Below are 24,024 nucleotides of genomic sequence, written 5' to 3'. Positions count from 1 at the left end.
GAACTCTCTCTGGTTCATTGTGTTACTTTGGTCAATGCAATAAAAAACTATCAACAAAACTCCCAGAGACCCTCAGGCAGCGGACACACTCAGATTTTACATTTCATCAGAGGTATCAGCATCCAAAGTTACACAATAGATGATGTGTTGCAGCTGTCAGTCATGTTTGATACGCAGTTTATCAGAAATAACGGCAGGAAGTAGACGCCGCCCTGCTCATCTGCTCCCAAACTAACAACAGCTCTGAGTAGGTCTATTATAGGACTGAATTAATCATCACATCACTGTGTTATGGAGCTGATATTAAACATTGATCTGTGCTAATCATCAGGATATTAGCATAGATTTTTTATATAAAAATAATAATAAACTTTATTTATATATAACTTTTCGAACAGTTACAAGGCAATAAGAAATGGAAACAAAGGTAACAGACCATGAAAATATGTTAAGAATAAGTAAATGAGCAACAGCAAACAAAAAAAGCTCTAATTAAATGCAGTTAAATAAAAATGAGATTTTAAGAGTTTTAAAAGAGGACACTGAGGTAGCTTGTCTGATTTCCAGAGGAAGGTTATTCCACATTGAGGAGCCCTTCTACCCTCTGACTCAAGCCTTGCCCCGGGGACTGAGAGCAACAGCTGGGGTGTAAGGGAAGAGAAAGTTGGTGATATAAGATGAACAGAAGTGATTAGAGGAAAAAATAAAGCATCCACTGCCAGTAGATGAGTTTGCTTTCTTTTGCTTTCTGTTTTTTTTCTGTTGTATCATGTTTGACGTCACAACTAGCAGCTAGTTATCATGGCTAGCATCGTTAGCATAGCCGAGCTGAGCTGTGTGTAGCTCATAGACTGTATAAAAATAAGGTGTAGCCGCAGTGTTTCTGGTTTAACAGCACTGTGCTGGGCACGTGACAGGTGCATTTACAGTGTTTGTGTGTGCTGAAAGATGTAACAGTGTGGATATAAAGTCACACAGCTGATGGACTGTTAGCCTAGCATGCTAAAACTACAACATATGGATGAGACCATATGTTAATGTATGGTCTCTGTAATACCAAAGTACGTTTTACTTTGTTATTACAGAAAGACTATATGTAAACATATGGATAAGACTATATGTTTACAGATATCCACAGATAAAAACAGATGAAAGAGCAGCTGGAAAAGGGGCAAAAATTAGCGTGTCCACTCAAGTGTCATGTTTCCATTGTTGCTGATTGGAGCCGGGGCTGATAAATACCTGTGACTACTGCAGAGTCATTTGATCTGGCAATGAATGCCAATTGTACCTGTGTTGTAGCTTGACCGGAGTGGCTAGTCACTTGGTAGGAGGCAGACACAGGAAACCTTGTCCAGGTATCACAAGGTGGTTTATTTACAAGAAAAAAGTGGCACCATGCTACACATGTAACAAAAAACAAAAAAAACAACTAAATAGTTAACTTGGTCTAACTGATCAAAACTCAACTCATAACAACTGAACTTATATTAACTTATCATCATGTGCACACAGCTACACACTGATGTACTAACCCCCCCGGCAGCCAAAAAGCAACTGCTTAAACAGACCCTTCCATCAGTAGTCCATCAGAGTCAATCTGGGCTGTACCATTGCTGCAGGTACATCCCATGTGTCTCCTAAAAACAGGTAAGAGATAAAGTTATTCAATCTTACCAACCTCCAAGGTAAAACACTTTTCCATAGCTTACCATATAATACACTTGCAACCATACATAAACAGGTCAAAGTCACAGTAAATAACTTACTTAACATAATTAACTACCACCCCCCCCACATTATCCAACCCAGTGACATCACTAATGATGTCACCCAGTGTATAAATAGAGGCCATTGTTGGATGCCTCCTCCTTTTGTCTGTGGAACACATGGTGGGTATGGTAAGTAGCACAGAAAGAATATGATTGAATTATCAAACACAGACTAACCCAATGTTGGGCCTCAAACCACGAGGTCACACAGAGAAGGCCTACATATAACCTGTGAGGCCTGACCATGAGGTGCTTTTTCCTTTGTTTCCCCCGAGACAAAGGAATAGCGCCAAAATGCTGCTTACAGACAATGGGAGCCCATTGCAAACTCCATTTCCAAGGATACTTTGCGATTTTCACACCTCAGCAGGGAACAGTCAACATACAGTCTCTCATTGGCGGAGACACTCCTGCACAGCGGAGTGTCCTGATGATGCAGCCATGACATCACCGTCCCTTTAAAACTGAACATGCCCTGAAGCACACGCCTTTCCCATGTCACTGAGCTAGGGGTAACTCCTGTTCCTCTGTGAGTCAACTTGACTAAAGGGGGTACCCCACGCACGTGTTTTCCCCTCATCGAAGACTCCCCTCTCTGGATGAGACGAGACTTCGCCCGTGTTCACCCGAACACATTCCCAGATCCGAGAGAGACCGCTGCTGCAACCAGTGTCCTCAAATTCCCTCGAGAAGGAAGAAACGCTTCTTCACCGAGTCGACTCTGCTGTTCTCTCCGCCACGCCACTGAGAGCCAGCTGCCGTGCTTTTCGCCGACCGTGTGAGAACGGCCACTGTCTGCATCTGAGCCAAGGACTAAGCCGGACATAAAGATGGACTACACACAAGCCCTGCTCGCTTTCTGAAGTGACCAAGTAAGAGGCATAAGTCTGGGAAGAGGCAGTGTTAGTTGTGTGTTCCTATCAGCATCAGTTGCTGTTGCTTAGCATTTAGCTTTATTGCTATTGTTTTGTTGTGTTGTTGACGGACCGCCGAGTGCATTTTTCCTGCTTTACTCTTAGGAGTATTTTAAGTTTGCTGCCTGTTTAGTTGTGTTCACCACGCTAGACTGTTTTGTGTTTGTCCCGCTTGGGACTACTGCTGTGTTTGTGCCATTGTGAGTGAGAAAGTAAGTTGCTTTGTCGGTCAGAAACCAGACAACGTGCGTTACAGACTGCCGTCCGTACACACGCTGTCTGTGGACAAAGGAACCGCTTCTCTTCCTCTCACGATCGCCTTCTTCCCTCTCTCTTCTGACTAACACATACACACGCACGCACACACATACACACACCGGCATCTTTTGCACATCTGATGGTCAGATAACGTCGGACAAAGCTTTGCTTTGTCTTTCCTTATCTGCCATCAGACACGTGTGTTTTTCACAGAATTGGGTGAGTGCAAGACGCCGACCACCAGATGGCGCCATCTTGCTTCTGTCTAACCAAGACACCGCCATACTTCTGCCATCCGGTTCTCGCGCGACGTGACTTCCTCCCATAGTCACGTCTGCGTCGCAGACCGACGACGTCATCACGTCAGGCCCCGTCGCCATCTTGACACCCACATACACAGACACACAGACACACAGACACACACACACACACACACACACACACATGCATTCCCCTGCATGTGTCCAACCCTGTACATAGCTGTTTGTGTTTTGTTTGGTAGAATTAGATTTTAGGATAGTTGTTTATTGAATGAAGCATTTGTTAACTTTGTTAATTTTGCTAAGTTTAATAAACACTGTTATATCTTTAAAGAGAAGTTCTTCTGTCATTATTGTGTGTAATATTGTGAAAAGTGGCTGATTGAAAGAGTCAGAGCTCGAATTCAACCCTTCTTTGTTCACCCTTGAATGTTGATATCTCTCAGATATTAACATTCTAGGTGAACTCCCATTTATGAGACTACCTTGTTTGGTTATTGGTCCCGGTTTCCGGGTGGTGCCCCGTATTTGTTAATTCATATTAATAATTCTATTAATTGTCATAATTAGTTAATTATCCTTGATAATTGATAATTATTGCAAATAATCAACTGTGTTCCTGACAGATCCAACAGTTGGTGCCCGAATTATTGATTAAGGTTAATAATATCTTATTTTCATAATTCATAATTATCTATGCTTTAAGCTTTAAGGTTCACGTGGCCTTGATTGTTCAGCCATGTTGATTTGCCCAGTACAACATCAGGAGGATCAGACCCTAGATATCTGAGCATGCTGGTACAGGCTCTCGTAATATCACACACTGACCAATGCAACTCCTTACTGGCAGGCCTCCCCACATGTACGTTCAAACCTCTGCAGATGATCAGAATGCGGCAGCGCAGCTGGTCTTCAATAAGCCCAAAATAGCATGTCATCCCGTTGTTTATATCCCTCCACTGGCTCCCAGTTGCTGCCCGCATCAAATTGAAAACCTTGACGCTCGCTTACAAAACTCGCAACTAAAACAGCTCCCGCCTACCTGAACTCCCTCATTCAGGTCTACGCTCCCTCCCGCTCACTACACTCTGCCAATGAAAGGCACCTGGTATCACCACCACAATAGGGCCCTAAGTCACTAGCTAGACTCTGTAGTTCCCTGGTGGTGGAACAAGTTACCAAACTCCATAATAATGTTTATGTTGTCCAATCAGGACAGTCAGGTGAAGAGCAACTTATTGAACAGTAACATGGTTTATTAATCGAGTTACATGTATAGCACAGTTATATCTGTCTCACTGACTGACTTTATGTATCTACCTCCACCAGGTGGCGTAGTTTTACTGTGAACCATATTCCCGTGAACATCACAGGCCCCACTGGCTTGATAGGCACAATCATCATAATGCCACGGCCTGCTCTGTAGTCCAGCTGTCATCCCTACTTATCTAGCTCCACTAGTCTCACAAATAGTTACATCAGAAAACTTCTTTCTCTCACTGAGTACAGCTTTAAGGTGTTCTTGCATCCTATCAGCAAAGATCAGATACTCTGCAGCATGATGGAGACTTAGATCTACATTGTATTCTCTCACGCTTAACTACAGTGGCTGGTCCAACTGGCTTAATAGGCATCTCCATCTGATTGATGTGGCCCGTTCAACTGTCCAACCACCATCACTGTATAACTGGTTCCACTAGTTAGTCCACTTTTCTGTCACTAGTCCACTTTTAATATGTTTATTAAGTAGAAATTTATTTTGTGTTTATCCCTTTAACTTCCAATTTACATGGACGTTTCTCAGAACAGATTATTACAGAAATCAGGGAATATTCATATTAACACAGAGCACTAAGCATTGTTTACATAAAATTATGATGATGAATTACAAATATGGGGAAAAACTGCAGTGCTCAACACTCAAAGAAGCCACTTCCTGTTATGAGTGGCTTTTTTGACAAGTATTTCAAACCAATGGCCTGCTGAAAAGGCAAAATTATCCAACTCCAATTAACATTTTTAACCAAATGCAGAATTTATGGAAATAGGCTGAATGGCTCATAAACTACACACAAAAATAACAGATTATAACAATGCCTTTGTCAATTATAGCACATACCTCCCACATAGATAAACATTTTATTTCAGCTAATAAAAGTGTGTTTAAGAGAGGAAATGAAGCCTTATTATAGTTATTCAAACCCCCTTTTTTAAATGTGAAAAATATGTGTTGTTTTTTCCCTATAGGATGATATTTTTAGCAAGTCTAGGTTACATGTTTAATCAGGTGCAGTCTTATCTATCAGCTGACCCACTGCTGCGAAAGCAGCTCTCTCACATCCAGCCATCAAATCCACGACCAAATGGAGAAGTAGACGCGTGCTGTATGATGCAATAAGTTCAAATTAAATATTAAACGGATCCACTCGAACACAGCAATGTGCAATATGCCAGAAAGGTAAGTTTCTTGCTCAACAGAAATGACTGTTGCAGGTATATTTGTGGGATTGTCTGACTAAAGGCCACTTTGCTTCCTGAATACAAGCCTTTCATTGGCAGTAGAGGATGTGTGTGATGTAATATCTGTGTATAAAGAGAAGTAAACAAACCTGAAGCGATGCTTTCTAAGTGGCCTGTAACATGAACTAATCAAGCACACAGTTTTCTGTAAACTGATGTAGAAACTTCAATTTGATATCAAAACTGAACAAATAATAATATTTTGATATAATTGGTGAATAAACATTTAAACTTGTTGCTACTCTGCAAGTTTGCACATACGAAAGCTGCTCTGCAAAAACCACAAGACACAACCATCTGCCCGTCTGTCTCCTGCAGTGGGTGAAGTCTGAGTGAAGGGGGGAGCGTCAGGTAACTACAGATCCCTCGTCCACAAATGTAACGAAGAAAGGAAGTAAACCTTCTGCATTTCTAAGTGAAGGACAGGATGAGTCTATTAAATGGGACCAGTTTTCATCCTCTGACCATGAATCTCACATACAGTACAGTAGTAAAATAACTGACATACATGAATGTGTCACCTCTACTTTTCCAAACAGCATCTATTCACATGTAGCCTCCGCTCAACTGTGGCAACGATATTACTTCCATACATTTCTGTGTGCATTAAAAGGAATACAATGAATTTTGACTCTTTGGTGCTTCTTCTGTTCATGTGATGTTATTTTTTATTTACACATTGTCGAAATATTCTTTGATAAAACCATATCACTTGAAACTAACTAAATCAGGAGTCAGTATTAATGCAAATCCACTTCCTTGTTACTCTTTTTCAGTGTTTGAGTTTCACTGTGCAGAATGATGAACATTATGTGCAGAGTTTGTTTTCACTTTCATCTACTGAAGGAGGAAAGTTTCTCTGAGCTCAAGTTAAATCTCAGTTTAACATGTGTATGTACAAGATGATTTTGTGACATCACAACTAGTTTGGTGCCAATCGTGGTCCAGTATCCAAAATTTCACAAGTATGATGTGAAAACATGAAGCCTCCAATGCACAAACACTGAGAATGGACTTTACAGTGAGGAGACATCTTGTGTCCAGTAATTAAACTTTTGAAGTTCAAAATACTTAAAATATTCATAGATTGAGGATTTTTTTAATGAAGGAGAGGGAGTAGATGTAATTGTAAGACTTTTTTAATGAGGTAATTTAAATGTTTTTGTGGGAAAAAAATATAAGACAGATTATTGTTCAAAGCATAATATTTGTATGTGTCTTAAAACAAGTGTGGAGGGGATCTTTAAGGTAAATTGACCAATAAATGATGATTTATGTTGGTTTTTAGCTTTGAGGCTCTACAAATGTCAGCCACCCCCATAACTTTGGTCCAGACTGAAATATCTCCACGACTATTGGATGGTTTGCCTTGAAAATTTCTAAAATATATATATATATATGGTGTAGCATACCCCACCGAAAGATGGTCTGACACTTGAACTGATGATTTTAGGTTTAATGACAATCCCAAAACCAACGTAAGAGCTGGGTACAAATCACAAAACAAACAATATATTAGCCACCTTACATAGCTTAACATTAGCTCGTATTAAGCTAAAGCTAACTCAATTAGTTAAACAAACAGTAATATAACGTTACGTAAATTACTTTAAGAACTAACCACACATTAATATTACACTAAGTACTAACCTTGTGCCTCTTCGGGGGGTGCTAAAACATTGCATTTTTCCTTCTTAGTTCTTTCATCTTACTGTTTATCTTTACTGTTGCGTGAAGCAGGAACTGGGCGAGTACCAGAATGCCGCCTTCAAAATAAAAGCCCTTCTAATCAAAATAGGAAATAAGGCACTACAAACAGATCAAATATGTAATAAGACATATTGTAACAAAATGATGTTCAACAGGGCTATCTTTTCTTTAGAGCTAAGACATAAATTGGGTTATTTACACTCCCACCAAAATTATGAATGTTTCATAATAAATGATATGAACTATGAATAATTTTCACATTAGGAATGATAATGTTTGCTTACAGTCATGGGCTTAAGAAGCCTCTAACAACAGAACTAACTTCTGCACTGGTCGCTCTAATATGGAACGTGTACCAAGGCGTTCACCCTTCTTGTTCAGTCTTTTATCTCCTACTGAGATTTTCACTCTCCTTACAAGTCCATCTTTACCACTGACAGTTTTTAAGACTCTTGCGAGTCTCCATTCACTTCTGGGCAACAGTTCATCAATGTCCATCACTACATCACCCACTTGTATATTTCTCATCGGCATGTGCCATCGTTGCCTTGTGGTGATGTTGTGAAGATACTCCTGTTTCCAGCGGCTCCAAAACTGCTCTGCCAGATATTGTACACGCCGCCATCTTTTCGCTCCGTACAAGTCCTCTCTGGGGAATGTGCCAGGGGGAGGCAGTGCTATGCTGGATTTCATATTGATCAGATGATTGGGGGTGAGTGGCTCCAGGCTGTCAGGGCTATTTAAGTTATCCACGGTGAGGGGTCGGCTGTTGACTATAGCCATGGCTTCATAAAGTAGAGTCCGTAATGAGGCATCGTTGAGTCTGCCATGAGAAAGTGATAGAGTGGAGTTCAGGACACTCCTGACAGTCTTTATCTGGCGCTCCCACACGCCGCCTGCATGACTGGAGTGGGGTGCGTTCATGACAAAGTCACACTGCTTTTGTGACAGAAATGTACAGAGCCTCTGTGTGTCGAGCTCCTGCAGAGCTGCCTTGAATTCATTCTTTGCGCCAACAAAGTTAGTGCCTTGGTCGCACTGGATTTGACGGACTGCACCTCGAACAGCAATGAAGCATCGCAGGCCGTTGATGAAAGCATCGGTGGACATGTCGTCTAGCATCTCGATGTGGACGGCCCGTGAGCAAAAGCAGGTAAAGAGCAGGCCATATCGCTTATGCTGTTTTCTTCCCTCTGTAGTGACAAAAGGACCAAAACAGTCCATACCACAATATGTGAATGGTGGGGAGGGCTCTACACGTTCTGTAGGTAGGTCACTCATTCTTTGGCCCTCTGGGGGTCTCCTGAGCTTACGGCAAGTCACACACTGACGAATGTATGAAGCAACTGCTCGGCTCATACCAGGGATCCAATAGCCATTGGATCTGATTTCATTTGTGGTGAAGCCTTTTCCCTGATGTTTTGTCTTTTCGTGGTTGTGAGCTATTATTAGTTTTGTCACATGATGCTCTTTGGGGATGACAATCAGGTGTTTGAATGAGTCAGCAAGGGATGAGTGGCGGAGTCTTCCCCCAACCTTGAGGATACCGTCCGTGTCTAGAAAAACATCAAGGCGGTGCAGTTTGTTGCAATGTGGTAGTTGACTTCCTTTGTTTAACAGCTGGATTTCCTTCTCATATGCTTGACTTTGCAGGTCTTGGATTATGACACGTTTAGCACTTTCCTGTTCACTCACTGTAGAATGAACACATGATTTGATTTTCTTAGCCCGTCGCAGAAGGCGGGCCACAGCCTTGGTGGCTCGGGACCATGATGAGAACTTGGACATACGGTCGGCAAGACTCACTGGTTCTGTGGTCTTTGTTTGCAGTGTTTGTGACCTTTTGATTTCTGGATCTCCTACGCTTAGGTCCGGTATTACATCCCTAGGTGCAGGTATTTCCTTTTCCCAGAGGAACATGGGACCAGTAAACCAGTTGGATGTGAGCAGTTCATTTACAGTTTTTCCCCGGGATGCGCCATCCGCTGGATTCTTATCTGTGGGGACATACAGCCATTGCTGGGGACTTGTGCTATGGCGGATCTTCTGGACCCGGTTGGCGACAAAGGTGTGAAAGCGCCGTGCATCATTATTTATGTAGCCTAAGACTACCTTTGAGTCTGTCCAGAAGTACTCTTTCCCATCAGCATAACCAAGTTCCTCTCTGAGCATATTGCTGATGGTGACTGAAACCACTGCTGCAGTTAATTCAAGCCTTGGTATTGTAGTCAACTTTGTGGGAGAAACACGGGCCTTTCCTATCACAAGAGAACAGCGAATCTCTCCTCTTTGGTTTCTGACTCTCAGATAAGAGCATTGTCCGTATCCACTGGCGCTCGCATCTGAAAAGTGATGCAACTCTGTATCTATGACCTCTCCAAAATTGGCAGGTACATAACATCGAGCTATGTTTACTTTCTGCAGGTTGGCAAAGTCGTGACGCCAGCTCTCCCACCGTGGCTTCAGCATCTCTGGTAGGGGGTCATCCCAACCAATACCTTGGTGACACATTTCCTGTAAGATCCTCTTTCCTTTGAGAACATAAGGCGCAAGGAAGCCGAGGGGGTCATATATGGAGGCAACAGTAGACAGTATGCCTCTACGTGTCGCTGGTTGGTCTTTCAAGGTGTTGTTGAATCTGAAACTATCCCCCTCTATGCTCCAGTGAATCCCTAGTGCTCGCTCCAGCGGTATAACGTTGAAGGTCAAATCCTTTGTCTTGGCGTCTATTGCACATTCTGACGAGGGTATACTCTGTAGAACAGCATGGTTGTTTGACACAAATTTATGAAGACGGAGACCACCTTTGGCACATACCTCTCTTGCCTCGTGTGCCAACTGAATGGCCTTTTCCACCGTGTCTGTACTTGTGACTCCATCATCCACATAAAAGTCTCTGGTGATGAACTGGGATCCTATTGGATGTGAAAGACTGTTTTCCTTGGCTAGATATTTCAGGCCATAGTTCGCACAGCCAGGGGATGACACAGCACCGAAAAGATGTACCTTCATTCGGTATTCCTGAGGTTGTGTGTTTGTATCTCCATCTTTCCACCACAGGAAACGCAGGTAGTTGCGGTCATCCTCTTGGACATGGAACTGGTGAAACATTTTCTCTATGTCACACATGAGAGCTATGGGATGCTGTCTGAACCGTATGAGGACGCCCGTTAGGTTGTTTATCATGTCTGGCCCTGGAAGAAGGTGTTCGTTGAGGCTTGTGCCGGCGTGCTTTGCAGAACAGTCGAACACGACACGCAGTTTTTCAGGCTTTTTAGGGTGGTAGATGCCATGATGGGGAATGTACCATCGTTCACCGGGAGTTCCATCTTCGCATACCTCCTCGACATCACCTCTCTCAATGATTTCTTTCATGTATGTTGTGTAGTCTCTTTTATATTTCTCATCCCTGTAGAACTTCCGTCGTAGATGACTGAGCCTGATTTCAGCGAGTTTCCTGTTGTCAGGGAAGTGTAGCCTTTGCTTAAAGGGCAGAGGCATCTCATAATGTCCCTGGTCATTTTTCCTTATGCCTTCATTTAGTTCGCTCAGGAAAAGAAGATCCTCTTGTGAGACAGTCTTGTCGTCTCTTTTAGTGTCCTTAAAGTCCGACTCCAGGACACTTATCACATCCATCGGTGTTACTGGAGGGAGTTCCTTTACTGTGACTCTGTGACACAGACTAGAGTCTGTTTCATCAACGCATGGTGTTGAGCAGCCAACAATGCTCCACCCCAAATCTGTAAGAATGGCATAGGGCTCGTTGTCTTTTCCTGTTAATACCTGTCTGGGGGTTAGTGCTCTGGGACAGTTGTATCCAATTAGGAGTCCTACATCACAGCTAAGGAGAGGTGGCACCTTATCGGTGATTGCTGTTAAGTGAGGCCATCTCTTTGCTGTTTCATGAGTGGGTATATGGTCACGGTTCCCAGGAATGCAGTCTTTTGTATATGAAGGAGGAAGGTCGATGTGAAAGCATGAGTTGTAGCCTCTCACACGGAGTCCAGCCACCCTTTGACTCTTCATGATCATGCTCTCTCCGGGCATAGTGGTAAGTTTCAGTTTCACCGGGTGGGAATCTGTTTGTAATTCATTACTTATTCCATTGTCAATAAAGGTGCTGTCACTTTGAGTGTCTAATAATGCATAGACAAGCTGTTCCTTAGATGGGTTTGTAGCAGAGGACACCCATACAGGGACGATCATGGAAGTGCTGCATGACTGACCCCCTCTAGTGACATTGAGTGCCATGGCTGCTGTGGTTTCGTTTACTATGTTTGAAGCTGTGTTCACATTAGCTACAAGCCCTTCTCTACCTTCACGTCCTCTGTAGTTCTCATCATGGAGACAGGTAGGATGTCTTCCCTTGCATATATCACAAGTGTGGCGGTGACGACATTCCTTGCCAGTGTGACCGGGTTTCACACATCCGTAACACAGCTTATTGTCCTTCACATGTTTTCGCCGCTCCTCCAGAGACTTTTCCATAAAGTCTGCGCACTTTGGGAGTTGATGCTTGTCATCTTTGCACCACATGCAGGGGATTCTTGATTTTCCACTGCTTGATACTGATTTAACACTGTTTATGGCAGTTTGAGTGTTGAAGACATTGGCTTTGCTTCCCTTTACTTCCTTTGTGTTTCTTTTGTCCTGGAATGAGTTAGAAGAGTGAAGAGCATGTAGGGAAGTGACTGGATTGCATGCTATCTCTGCTTCTACTGAGACAAAGTTAGCGAAATCCTCAAAGGTGGGAAACTCCTTACCTCCCATGAGGGCTGTTGTGACCTGACGATTCCAACGGGATGCTAACCAGTCAGGAACTTTCTGTATCAGCTTTTGGTTTTCTTCACAGTCACTTAATATTTCTAGACCCTTCACATGAGGCATGGCTTGCAGGCAGGCATTTAGGAAGTCTGAGAATGTTCTTAATCCTTCTGCATCCTTAGACTGTATTTTTGGCCATTTTGCCAGCTTGTCCCTGAAAGCTCGTTGGATGACAAATGGCTGACCGTAGCGTTGGTTGAGCTTATTCCATGCATCTCTGTATGCCTCATCATCGTTTCGATAAAAGGTGCCTTCAAGACATTTGTGAGTGGGGCCACTGACATGCTTCTTCAGGTAATAAAGTTTATCAGCTGAAGAAATACCTTTTCTGTCTACAAGTGACTTGAATGAAGCCTTCCATTCAATGTAGTGGATTGGATCTCCACTAAACACTGTGGGCATTGGCATCGGGAGTCTGTTTATGGCTATGCTGTCTTGAATTGCTTGGGCCAGATAGGACACGTCTGTAGGGGATGCTGGTGCGACAGTGTGAGGGTTTTGGTGGTATACAGGGGGGCTCTGTTTAATTTCTCTGTCATAGATATCCAGTCTGGCACGAGCTGCCTCCATGTCCCTTTCTGCTTGTAGACGCTCTAATTCAGACCTCTGCATGTCTAATTCCTTCCTATGGTGCTCCTCCATTATTCTTATTTTTTCCTTTTGCTTTCTTTCTTCTTGCATTACTTTGTATTGAGCCTCCCTTGCAGCTAGCTCCGCAACTGCATCAGCCCTTTTTGCAGCTATGCTTGTTGATTCAGAGTGGTGACTGGCACCTGACAGAGAGGCAGTACCATATATGGAGTAAGCATAGTCATGGGCTAGTAGCTGATGGAGCTGGTGTCTTTCACGCTCTGCATCAAAATAGCCATCTATTGCTGATAAGCGTTCATAGACTATTTTCATAATGTTTTTAGTTACAGCCTCACATGCATCTATTTTGCGTCTTAGTTCAGTAGATGGTGTGGCACGCTCTCTTATTTCATTGTAAGCTCTCATGAGTCCATCTTTTCCTTTTTCAATGGTGTCTGCCATTGCAGCCAATTCTGTTTCTGATATGTCTTTCTTTAAATTTTCTTTGGATTTTCTGATTTGAATTTTCCATTGTTCATACATGCTGAGCAGTCTTTCCTTTTTACTCAATTCCTCCTTTTGGTAGGCGAGCATTTTCTCTGTGGACACACTAGGACGTTCTGAACGACGTGGTAATGTTAACCCATCAGTGTCATCCATTTTGTGTTGAAGCTCAGCTAGTCGTTTTTCTCTGCTTTCAATTGTCTCCTTTAATTCCTGCCTTGATACGTCTTTATTTTCCTCTTGATGTAGTAAGCTCCTACTTTCCTGTATTTCCGTTTGTAGCTTGTGTATCTGTTCCTTTATGTCATCCATTTTGACCGTAGTTGTATTCCTTAACGTCTCCTTTGACCATAACGTTAAGTGCTGCAACTTGCTGCTCTGTGTGCCGTGCTGTCGTATCGTGGATTACATAGGCAGCATGGTGTAGCAGGTACAGGCACAAGCTCTTACTGTAGCATACCCCACCGAAAGATGGTCTGACACTTGAACTGATGATTTTAGGTTTAATGACAATCCCAAAACCAACGTAAGAGCTGGGTACAAATCACAAAACAAACAATATATTAGCCACCTTACATAGCTTAACATTAGCTCGTATTAAGCTAAAGCTAACTCAATTAGTTAAACAAACAGTAATATAACGTTACGTAAATTACTTTAAGAACTAACCACACATTAATATTACACTAAGTACTAACCTTGTGCCTCTTCGGGGGGTGCTAAAACATTGCATTTTTCCTTCTTAGTTCTTTCATCTTACTGTTTATCTTTACTGTTGCATGAAGCAGGAACTGGGCGAGTACCAGAATGCCGCCTTCAAAATAAAAGCCCTTCTAATCAAAATAGGAAATAAGGCACTACAAACCTGAAACAGATCAAATATGTAATAAAAACATATTGTAACAGAATGATGTTCAACAGGGCTATCTTTTCTTTAGAGCTAAGACATAAATTGGGTTATTTACATATGGTGTCCAGAGAATGAATCCTTGTTATTCTACCATCATTAAAAAACAACACAAATAGATAACAAAATAAAACATAAAAACTTCTAAAGAGGATGAATACATTTTATAGTAGCTGTAGGAAGACTAGTTCAATTATTAGTTTATTACAGTGCTGTCTTCAGAAGGTGGAGCAGGAGGTGCACTAAACAGGTCTAACAATCTTACCTGGTAGGATTACTATCATGACCCTAATGTTGACCCTGCATGTCTGCTGGATGTGTAAATAGGCAGCTGTTTATCAACATCTTTGTAATAAGGTTTTTCACCTTATTCAGCTTGCTTCACTGCCCCCAAATGTCCAAATAATCTATTACTATTAATATCATAACAACTTCCACATTATGATGATCATCAAAACAGTGATCAGGTTTATCAGACAATCTCTGTCTTCAAACCCTGATAAGTAGAATCACACAAACAGGTATTTCTACCTGAAAAAATGAGAGAGCACAAGACAGAGAGAGGAGAAGAGGGGAAGTAAATAAAGTGAAACTTATTTAAACTTGGTCACAAAAATATCTTAACATGTTTTGGTTTAGGAGCAACACTAAACCAAATATGATATATTGGTGGGATTTTCACATTTGTTTTTGTCAAAATAATCAATAAACTACAAGCTACATTAAGTACCTCCCACCTGCCTGAGTCACTTGTAACACCTGAACACCTGCTGCCATTTCAAGTTGATGAAAACGTCTCAGCAAGCTAACAGAGAAGATTAAATGCAGTTTTTTTCCCTGTTTTTGTCGTGCATTTGTCTCTTAATGAAAAAATAAAATGAAATAAAGAAAAAGAGAAAAATATTGATAATGATTTGAATAGAGCTGCAACAATTAACCAATTAGTTGGTTAACAGAAATTTCTATATTGATGATCGATAATCGGACACGCTGCACATCCGCCTACATCTGCGGCAGTCATGACGTCACATCTAAAGTTATTAACCGTCATCTACCCACTAAGCTATGCAGTCATTTTTATTCTATATGGTTCCAGACTCCTGAATGTATTTACACATTTTAAATAAAATACAATTAATAAACATAATTCAGTCTGATTATGGAAGTGATTCGTTTTCTTACCGTTTTCATCAGCAAACGTTGTTCCAGACCAAGTCAGGAGAGAAACACACACGAGAGGAAGAAGCTCCATAGTTGTCTTTGTCACCTGGAGATGAAGCATCACTTTGACATCTCTATATAACGAAGCTTTAGCCACTCCTGACAGCGTCACTGCTTCATCCACAAACACTTTCGGTTCTAGGCTTCAACACCAGCTGCACATCCGGAACAGGCCTTTCACAATAAATGCGTCATCTCAACATACTGTATATCAGTGGTGGGCAAACAAATCTAACCCTTCAACAGAAATATTTGGGCCCTTAACGAAAGCTGAAGTTTTTCCTTTTATAGATTGCATCAAATATTTTACAGGACTCATCATAAATCTACAGAAGATAACAATATATAAACAAGGTTCACCTGAATCCCAATAAATATGAACTTGTAACCTCTTATACACTGATACAAGACATCCTATAAGGCTTAATGACTTAATTAATAAATAATTTACCAATGCTTTATAAATAATTCATAAGCCATTAACAAACATAATTTTGGGTTGCCAGGATGTGAAAAATCTCTCCTTTCTATACATCCATAACTTTTGCTTTATTTCATTCTTCAGGAAGACACCTCCGATGTTCAACCACTTACCTTCTGGAAAGGCTGCAGGTCATTCAAATGAACATTTATAACTGTAGAATTTAATTTTTCATTAATGACTATAATATAACTTCAGACATGATGACTTGGAACATGTGAAACACAAACCTTTTAATTAATGGCTTATAACCATTTATAACTGTAAATGTTTCACACTTTCTGATAAGTGATCAGCTCTTAAAAGTCATTAATAAATGGTAGTAGTATTTATGAACCATCAATTAAGTCTTTTATTAATGCTTATAAACCCTTTATAAAGGGTGCCTTATCAGAAAGTGGTACCAATAACAGCATCATCTCCACAAATTAACTTAAGCCCTTTGAATTTGAAACCTGAGTGCTAGTGAGCACAGAGAGGAGGGGGAGCAAAAGAATCTAAGTTATCTAATAGGTGGTGTGTTGCAACTATTGCGTAATTTGTTTGAATAACTTGAATCTACTTGATTCAGAGGCAACGCAATCACGTCATGTCTGCGAGGGCCACAAGGGGATACAAACTGTTTCCATGGAGATAAATTGAAATTCTTGACCCTGTAACTCATTTCAAAGTGTTTTCTGAACAGCTCTTAATGGTTCTGATATGAGCAGGTCTGCTTCTTTACACTCAACACATCTGGTCAGAATGATCAGTGAGATTTTTCCCTTTACATGAGCTGCTAAACACTGATATTATATTCACATTAAATCCTCAACTGACAGACAAAAACCAACCTTTGCCTGTCTACTTAAACAGATTATGTGTGTACATTATACCTCACTACACAACAAAAGTGAACAACGTCATTAAAAGTAAATATTTTACACCCTATTATCACTATTAATATCATTGTATTTATTTATTACTGTTTATTAGTAATAACTAGTAGTATTCTTTAAATCGTCACTTTATAGCCTATTGCTGCAGGATTATGGGTAATTTTCCATGTGAAGTCTAGTGAAGTCTGTACCCTGAGCGGACTCTATGGAAGTCTGCAGGAAGTCAGCTTGAGGTTCCTTGCAGACTTGATGAATTGTGGGTTTGGACCCTCAGTACTCGCAGACTTCCCAAAAACGCGCCGCAAAGTTCGTGAGTCTGCAAGTGCGGTGAAGTCCGGACATTTGGATTCAGCCCTAGTTTCCATCAGACCCGCCTGCTTTCCATCAGCAGCGGCAGCAACGCTTCCGCCGCAAATCCTTCCCAATAAAAGCATCATTTCCACTAATTTGTGAGCTGTGAAATCAAGACAAAAACTGTAGAGAGTTTGTCAGAATCTCCTCCTGAGCAATACTTTACCTCCACACTGACATTTAATCTCTGGTTGTGTAATCTGACTGAAATAATGTACTTTGTACTTTTGAATATTTTCTCCCTGACAGGCAACAGTGTGTATACTGTACTTTTTATTTACATATCGTCATGTCACTGAGTCTAAAAAGTTTCATTATACTGAGCGACATGAAATAAGAGTTTAGAAGTTGGGCACCTTTATGGTTTAAGATGTCAAACATGAACCACAAATGTCACCAGTTTGAATCCAACCGAGGATCTTTGTTGATCCGCCACTAATATCACCATGTAAGAAATTAATTAAAAAAAACAAAAACACTTTCAAGAATCCTTCCCTGAAAAGTTGAATCTATTAGCACAATAAACTTAGAGCTATATTCACCTTTTATCAGGCTGGTTAACTGTCTGTTTGTTAGAAGCAGTTTTAAATACAGTGGATCTGCTACATAGTTCGCTCAGAAGTCTTCATCAGAAACAGATGTTGTATGATGATCATCTTAAAATCCAGCCAATACAGTATCATCACTTTTGTTTCTCTCTTATCAAAGTTTGAACAGCCAGAAACATCCAAATCAGTCACAACATACACTTTGACATTTTCATGTTTTATTCAAACATTTGAACAAAAATGATGAAGAACTGCCTGAAATTACACGATAACCTGCAAGTGCATCATCAGTAAACATGAACATACATGAACTTTCAGCACGATTCAAAGATCAGTCAACAGTTTATAGTTCAGTATGAAACTGTAACTGACTGATTCTGGCTGAGAACATTAAAAAATACAAAGAAATAACACATGCATGTTTAAAAAAACAACAACACACATTTTATTTCAGTTTAGCTGCAAAATATTCACATTCAAAGCACAACAGCAGGCTTCAGTTCAGTGAAGTCTTATATTTTTCTTAATGCCCAAGTGTAGCCACTACTTTTCATAAAAGGCCACTAAGAGACTCAGTAGGCTCCTATATGTGACACGTCCATACAAAACCATCCTGAAGTCCAGATGACGTTTTACTGATGTTTTATTGAAAAAAATAAGCAAAAATGAAAGAGTCTGACAAGCAGCTGTTGCACAAAAAATATACAAAAAATGTAATCTGACTGTGAAATTAAAGTGATGAACAGACGATGGTAATGATTGATGGTGACAATCAACAGAAAATATCAGAGCTCTACCAACTCCCTTTGTCCAAAACTCCCACCACTACCTAAGTGAACAGGTAAAATAATAGGAAACCACATCCATGTGTCAAGCAACATAAGTGATGCAATACGTGATGCCCAAGTCAATATATAAACAGAAATAACAACATATTTTGGCTCCTACACCAAGTTTAACTCAGTGAGGATCTTTAAGGATGATAATATTTGCTAATGTGCTGCATCTATATAGTACTTTTATCCAAAGCGCTTTACAATTTTTCTCTCATTCATCCATTAACACACATAAACACACTGATGGCAGTGAGCTACCATGCAGGCTGCAGACTGAGGACAGGAGCAGCAGGGACTGGACAGAGTTTGGTCCCTTTTTTAACTCAGTTCACTTTAATTCTGTTGTATGTTGATTTATATTTTCAGTGATTGTTTGATTATCCTGCTTTGCTACCTCATTGTCATATTTTTATTTTTCATTCTGTTTAAGTCTTAAATCCAAAATGACTAATCACAAACTGTCTCAGGTAGTTTGATTGTGTTTCTATGCAGGTTCATGTCATTTATCTATGAACTATAATGTTCTCAACAACAGTCCAGTGGATGGTTTTATAGTTGTACTTCAGCTTGACATTAAACCATTTTATAAATGAGATCAATCTATTGTACATGGACAACAGAGCCAGAATAAAACTGAAATGCATTACGAGGTGATAATAAAACCATCAAAATACTAAAATAAAACAATAAGAACACAACAGAGCAAAGAATCAGAGAGAAAATGACTGAGTCTGCTCTTAGTCTGAGTTTTCTTCAAAGCACAAGAGTGGAACTACTCTCTGTTGCAGTTTATTAGGTACACAAGCTAAAACTGATGCAGTTTAATACAACAACCTGCAGTAATCTCATAACTTTATAGAAGGTATAATGTTCAACTTTTGCTAACTTTGTTTTCTAAAAGGTGTTAAAATCAACTTTATGTTCATTTTGGAGTCTGTAGTTTGTGACACTGTTGACTCAATGAGTTGAAAACACCTCTCAGTATAAAACCCAATACAATTCAACAGCACCACAAACTAAAGCCTCCAAAATAACTCAAGTTGAGTCGACACCTCTGTCATACAGGTTCAACAAAAACTGAACATTAGAACCTTGATGAAGGCAGGATTTACTGGATCCTGTTGTATTAGACTGTATTAGTTTTCCATCAGAGTATTAAACACATACAGTTAATATAATTCTAATTAAAGGAAGGTTCAATGACAATCAGTTCTGTCAGCATTAAAAGGTAAATAATCTCTGCTGCCATCAGCCTGTTAACTCCAGTCTTTAAAAAAATTGCTCTTCATATGTTTGTTCTATTTTATTATGTGTTTTATATATTTGAATGCACTATTTTAGATTAACTATGTAACACCTGTTGAGGGACTGTGGATGAAAATCAGACTTTTGGTTAACTCAGCATATTTACAGCAATATTTATCAAAACTCACCAGACAGAACAGTGAAATTCTGCAAATGTCCAAATTAAATTCTATGACATTTTTGAACATTTAAAGGTTAGTTTTGGACTTTTTCAAGTGTAACCTTTCATACCAGTGTTTGCTTTCTCTCAATTATTCCAACAAAATGTTAGTGAGGTTACTATAGTATGACTTAATGAGGTTAAATGTTTGGGATTGTGGTTATGAAAAAAACAAGTTTTAAGGTCAGTAGCAGAAACTGTTCTGTTCTCTGTTTGAGGCATTTTAGTCTTTTATATTTGATATCATGTTGTTGCTACACTGCCTCCTCCTGGTCCTGCTGCAGTCAGACAGGAAGTTTAATCTTTCAGTTAACAGCTTATACAGTCGTCTATTTCTATCTTATAACCTAAAATCAGACCTCAACTTAGAAACAACTCTTTGGATAAATGAGAACTGGACAAAATGCTCAAACTGCTCCAAAGATGTCTTCACTCTTTGGTCTAAAACTCAAATTGATCCTCACAAAAATCAAGATAAAGGAGCACAAACACACTTCAGCAGCCAGCTTCAAGGCACCTGTCAAACTGGAAAACCTTCTGTTGATTGTTTGGACCGGCAGCACCTCCGTCTGCAGGAGAGAAAACACAAATATATGAAAGAAAATCCCAACTTTGGAAACAAAAGTTCTCCAGTTAATATTCACATGAATTGCATTGTGTCCATCTGACTGATATGTTTGAATTAAAACACATGTAAGACATAATTATCTTGTTTGTTAGCTGTTTGTGTTCACTGTTGTTATAATAAAATAATGTATCAGACAATTAACTGTCTTGGAAGGTGAATTTCAAGCCCTACATTTGAAATGTATGAACTGATTCAACAGGAAAACGTGGGTGGAGCTGAATGATATTCAAAAATACATATGAATGAACAACTATGGAAATAGATTCATGTATTTGAAATATTCATATTTAATCTAAATTTAAGCTTTATGTCTGAAAAGCTCAGAACAATGGTTAAGATTAACATGATAGAAATCTGTTGTGTTGTCTGCTCATTATGAATATGTTGATAAAATACATTATTTAAACGTATCTTTATTACATTTTTGTGAGATGCAATACCTGGCTTCAATCCCAAGTAGAACAACAACAACAACACAAAGAACCACAACAGTAACAATCAGTCCAGTGGAGGAACCTGAAACAGATAAAAAGAAGTTAATGTAAGACTCAGAATGTAACTGTAAATCATGTACAGACATCATAACCTACACAAAGAGAACAACTAAAGGTGTGCATGCTCCTAAAATCTAAAATGATTGACAGATTAAAGCAGCAGTGAGATGACTCTCAGCAGACACAGTGATATTAGCATCGATCTTATGAGCAGTTTCCTCCTGCTCGGCTACACAGCTCAGAGGTTGGTTTTGGTCCCAGTAGTGAGGAGGGTCATGTTGTTGTAGCATCCTCCTGTTTCTGAGACGTGTTGATCCTCAGTAGGAAGGATGTTTCAATCACTGTCCTGTCGCTCCACTTTAGGCTTTTTACAGGTGACTTTTGCTACACTCCTGCCATACCTGAGATCTGCACATGTGTGTGGAAATCTGTCCAGAGTCCAGGTTTTCTACATCCTGAGCCGAGGATCACAAGTACAAGTCTATGATGGACTCTGGATTAACATCTTCACTTTATGATAGTTGTTGTCATCACTAGTATTGATAAACTTTGGTAAAACAAGATATTATCCAACCAGCTGAACATGCAGCTTAGAGGTTTATGTTTCACTGAGACATTAAGTAGCACTAGCTAGCTAACATAGACTTACACTGCTGCAGCTAAACTGCAACAACTACTGTCCAGTAATGTCAAGATTTAAATCAACAGATGCTTCTGCCTGGTGGTGAGTCGGCTCTACAGCTACTGAAGCACAATGACAGCAGAGTGATACAGTCTGGTATTATGCAGCAGGAGTCTGTTGAAGCTAAATACACTTTAACTCGTTAATAAAAAGTCATTTACATTCAGTTTATGACTAAATACTTTCAGATTCTTTTTCACATGTTCACACCTGATAAATATTTAGATTTCTGGACACATTCACATATTTTAGTTCACATGTATACTGAGATACAGTTTTACTCTCCACACACATTTGCTAATAATACAGACTCATAAAATTCTCTTTTTAACCAACAAAAGCTCACAGCAGCATTTTGTGGTTCTCTGCTGCAGCCTCATGCTTACACAACATCTATTATTGGTTGAATTAGAAACATGATCATAAATAAGTTCTGCTTGTAATCAACCAACAGTCAGTTGTAATGAATGAAGAAAGTGTTTTGAAGCTACATTTCTACAAACATGTTTGTCATGTCTAGTATTCTCACTGCAGCACAATGACTGAAGAGAAGATTTATTCATTTCAAGTTGACATTTTACAATAATCACTGCAGTTCCAAAGCCTATATGTGTCTTCATGGTATCATATTATTACCAGGATCTATCACTGGATATATTTAGAGTTTGCTTCTAGTTTTTAGTTTGACTTCAGTTTCTAGTTAAAGGAAACATATTTTGCTCTTTGTGGTTTTCTGTTATTTATATACTGTTATCATGTTGGATGTTAAACATGGTCAAAGTTCCTAAACATCTGTTGCAGCGTCCAATCAGAATCAACCATCAACAATGTAAACATGGAAGTTATTGCAGCATCACGATCTGTAACACAACTTATGAAAATAAGATTCAAGCAGCCAAATGATAAACTGATGATAAACTAAACTGCTGATTCTTTGTAAAGGTTCAGCAGATATTACATGATTTTATTATTATTATTATTATTATTATTATTATTATGAAGGAATGTTTTAGTTTAGAATAGTTTTAGTGAGAGTGAAATATCAGATGATGCTACATATAAATATTTGTTATCAAATATTAAACATGTTTGTCAAAGGTACATAAACCTCTTATATTATCAGCTCTTCATTGTGTCAGAGAGAAATATTTGATCATGCTGCTGAATGGAAAATTGACCATCAAATTTATTGTAATTCTTATTTTGCAACCAACAGACGCTGATGAAACATTTCACTGGAGTGTTTTTATTTATATAAGAGCAGCATTTTATGTGAGTGACGTTAGATTAAATATTATAAACAATATTATAAAACACAGCCTGCATTGAATCAACATCTTTCTTAAAACAGTTACAACAAAAACCTGAATATTAAAACCTTCATGAAAGTGGAATTCATTACAAAACTCATCAGACTTCATTAGTTTTAGTGAGGTGAACTTAATAAAGTGATTGAGTTTATATAAGTTGGTTTTCATTGTGATGGACAGTTTAGATTGATGCATTTATCTGTGTCAAAGTATCAAGATACACACTGTCAGAAGCAACTGTTGAGTTGGAGCAGAGGATGTAAATGACATGTTCAACACAACACACAAACAGACGGAGACTGAATATGACTTTGTATGGTGTGTTTTTTAATCCTCACAGCACCACTAAGGGAGGTTTCTTTCTGGAGCAGCTTTGGGTTGCAGCCGACACAGATAAGAGCCACAGTGAGGTTCAACCTGTAGGAAGACGTTCTGGGATCAACTGAAAGAGGTTTTATTTCTGATAATCAAGACCGCTGGTGAGTCTGTGTCTGTTGGGAAAAGGGAGGTTCTGTTTGCTTAAAGCTTCAGAGACCGAGGTGCTGATTTACAGATTGTGTTCACATGTTTTCACTTATTAAGTCTCAAATTATCACCACTGAAGTACACATTCTATGTATTGTACTTTCACTTTATTTGATCTCATTTTTATTAATATTATCAAGTAGGTTTTATTTTCCATTTTATGTTACATTAATGTTTTTTACATGTTTTTATGTTCTTTTCATGTGAAGCACTTGGTGCATTAATTTATTTTGTTGTAAATCACTTTGAGCTGCAGATGATACTATATAACATAAATAACTGAGTCATTTAGTTTAATGTTATTATTGTCATAACTTCTTTGAAATACAGTTTAACTTAAAGTGAATCACATTAATTTAATCTGTC

At 39.4% G+C, this 24,024-nt stretch overlaps 2 protein-coding genes and 1 long non-coding RNA gene across 3 annotated transcripts in view; all 3 read right to left on the bottom strand.

Annotated features, from left to right (window-relative positions):
• Positions 1-24,024, bottom strand: part of LOC121894142 (butyrophilin-like protein 1) — a 93,869-nt gene that overhangs the window by 59,207 nt on the left and 10,638 nt on the right. The gene's annotated exons all lie outside the window — the stretch shown is intronic.
• LOC121894137 lies at positions 7,127-13,169 on the bottom strand. The gene is made up of 2 exons (XM_042406514.1): positions 7,375-13,169; positions 7,127-7,209 (listed from the first exon to the last, which is right to left on the bottom strand). Exon 1 carries the CDS (start codon positions 13,159-13,161, stop codon positions 7,729-7,731), a length of 5,433 nt encoding a protein of 1,810 aa, XP_042262448.1. The 5' UTR covers positions 13,162-13,169; the 3' UTR covers positions 7,127-7,209; positions 7,375-7,728.
• Positions 17,920-22,146, bottom strand: LOC121894150. The gene is made up of 2 exons (XR_006095491.1): positions 21,088-22,146; positions 17,920-20,588 (listed from the first exon to the last, which is right to left on the bottom strand). It is a non-coding gene; the product is annotated as an uncharacterized LOC121894150 (long non-coding RNA).

The sequence above is a fragment of the Thunnus maccoyii genome, chromosome 3, assembly GCF_910596095.1.
Source record: "Thunnus maccoyii chromosome 3, fThuMac1.1, whole genome shotgun sequence".
Lineage (NCBI taxonomy): Eukaryota > Metazoa > Chordata > Actinopteri > Scombriformes > Scombridae > Thunnus > Thunnus maccoyii.
This window is presented reverse-complemented; position numbering and strand designations above follow the sequence as displayed.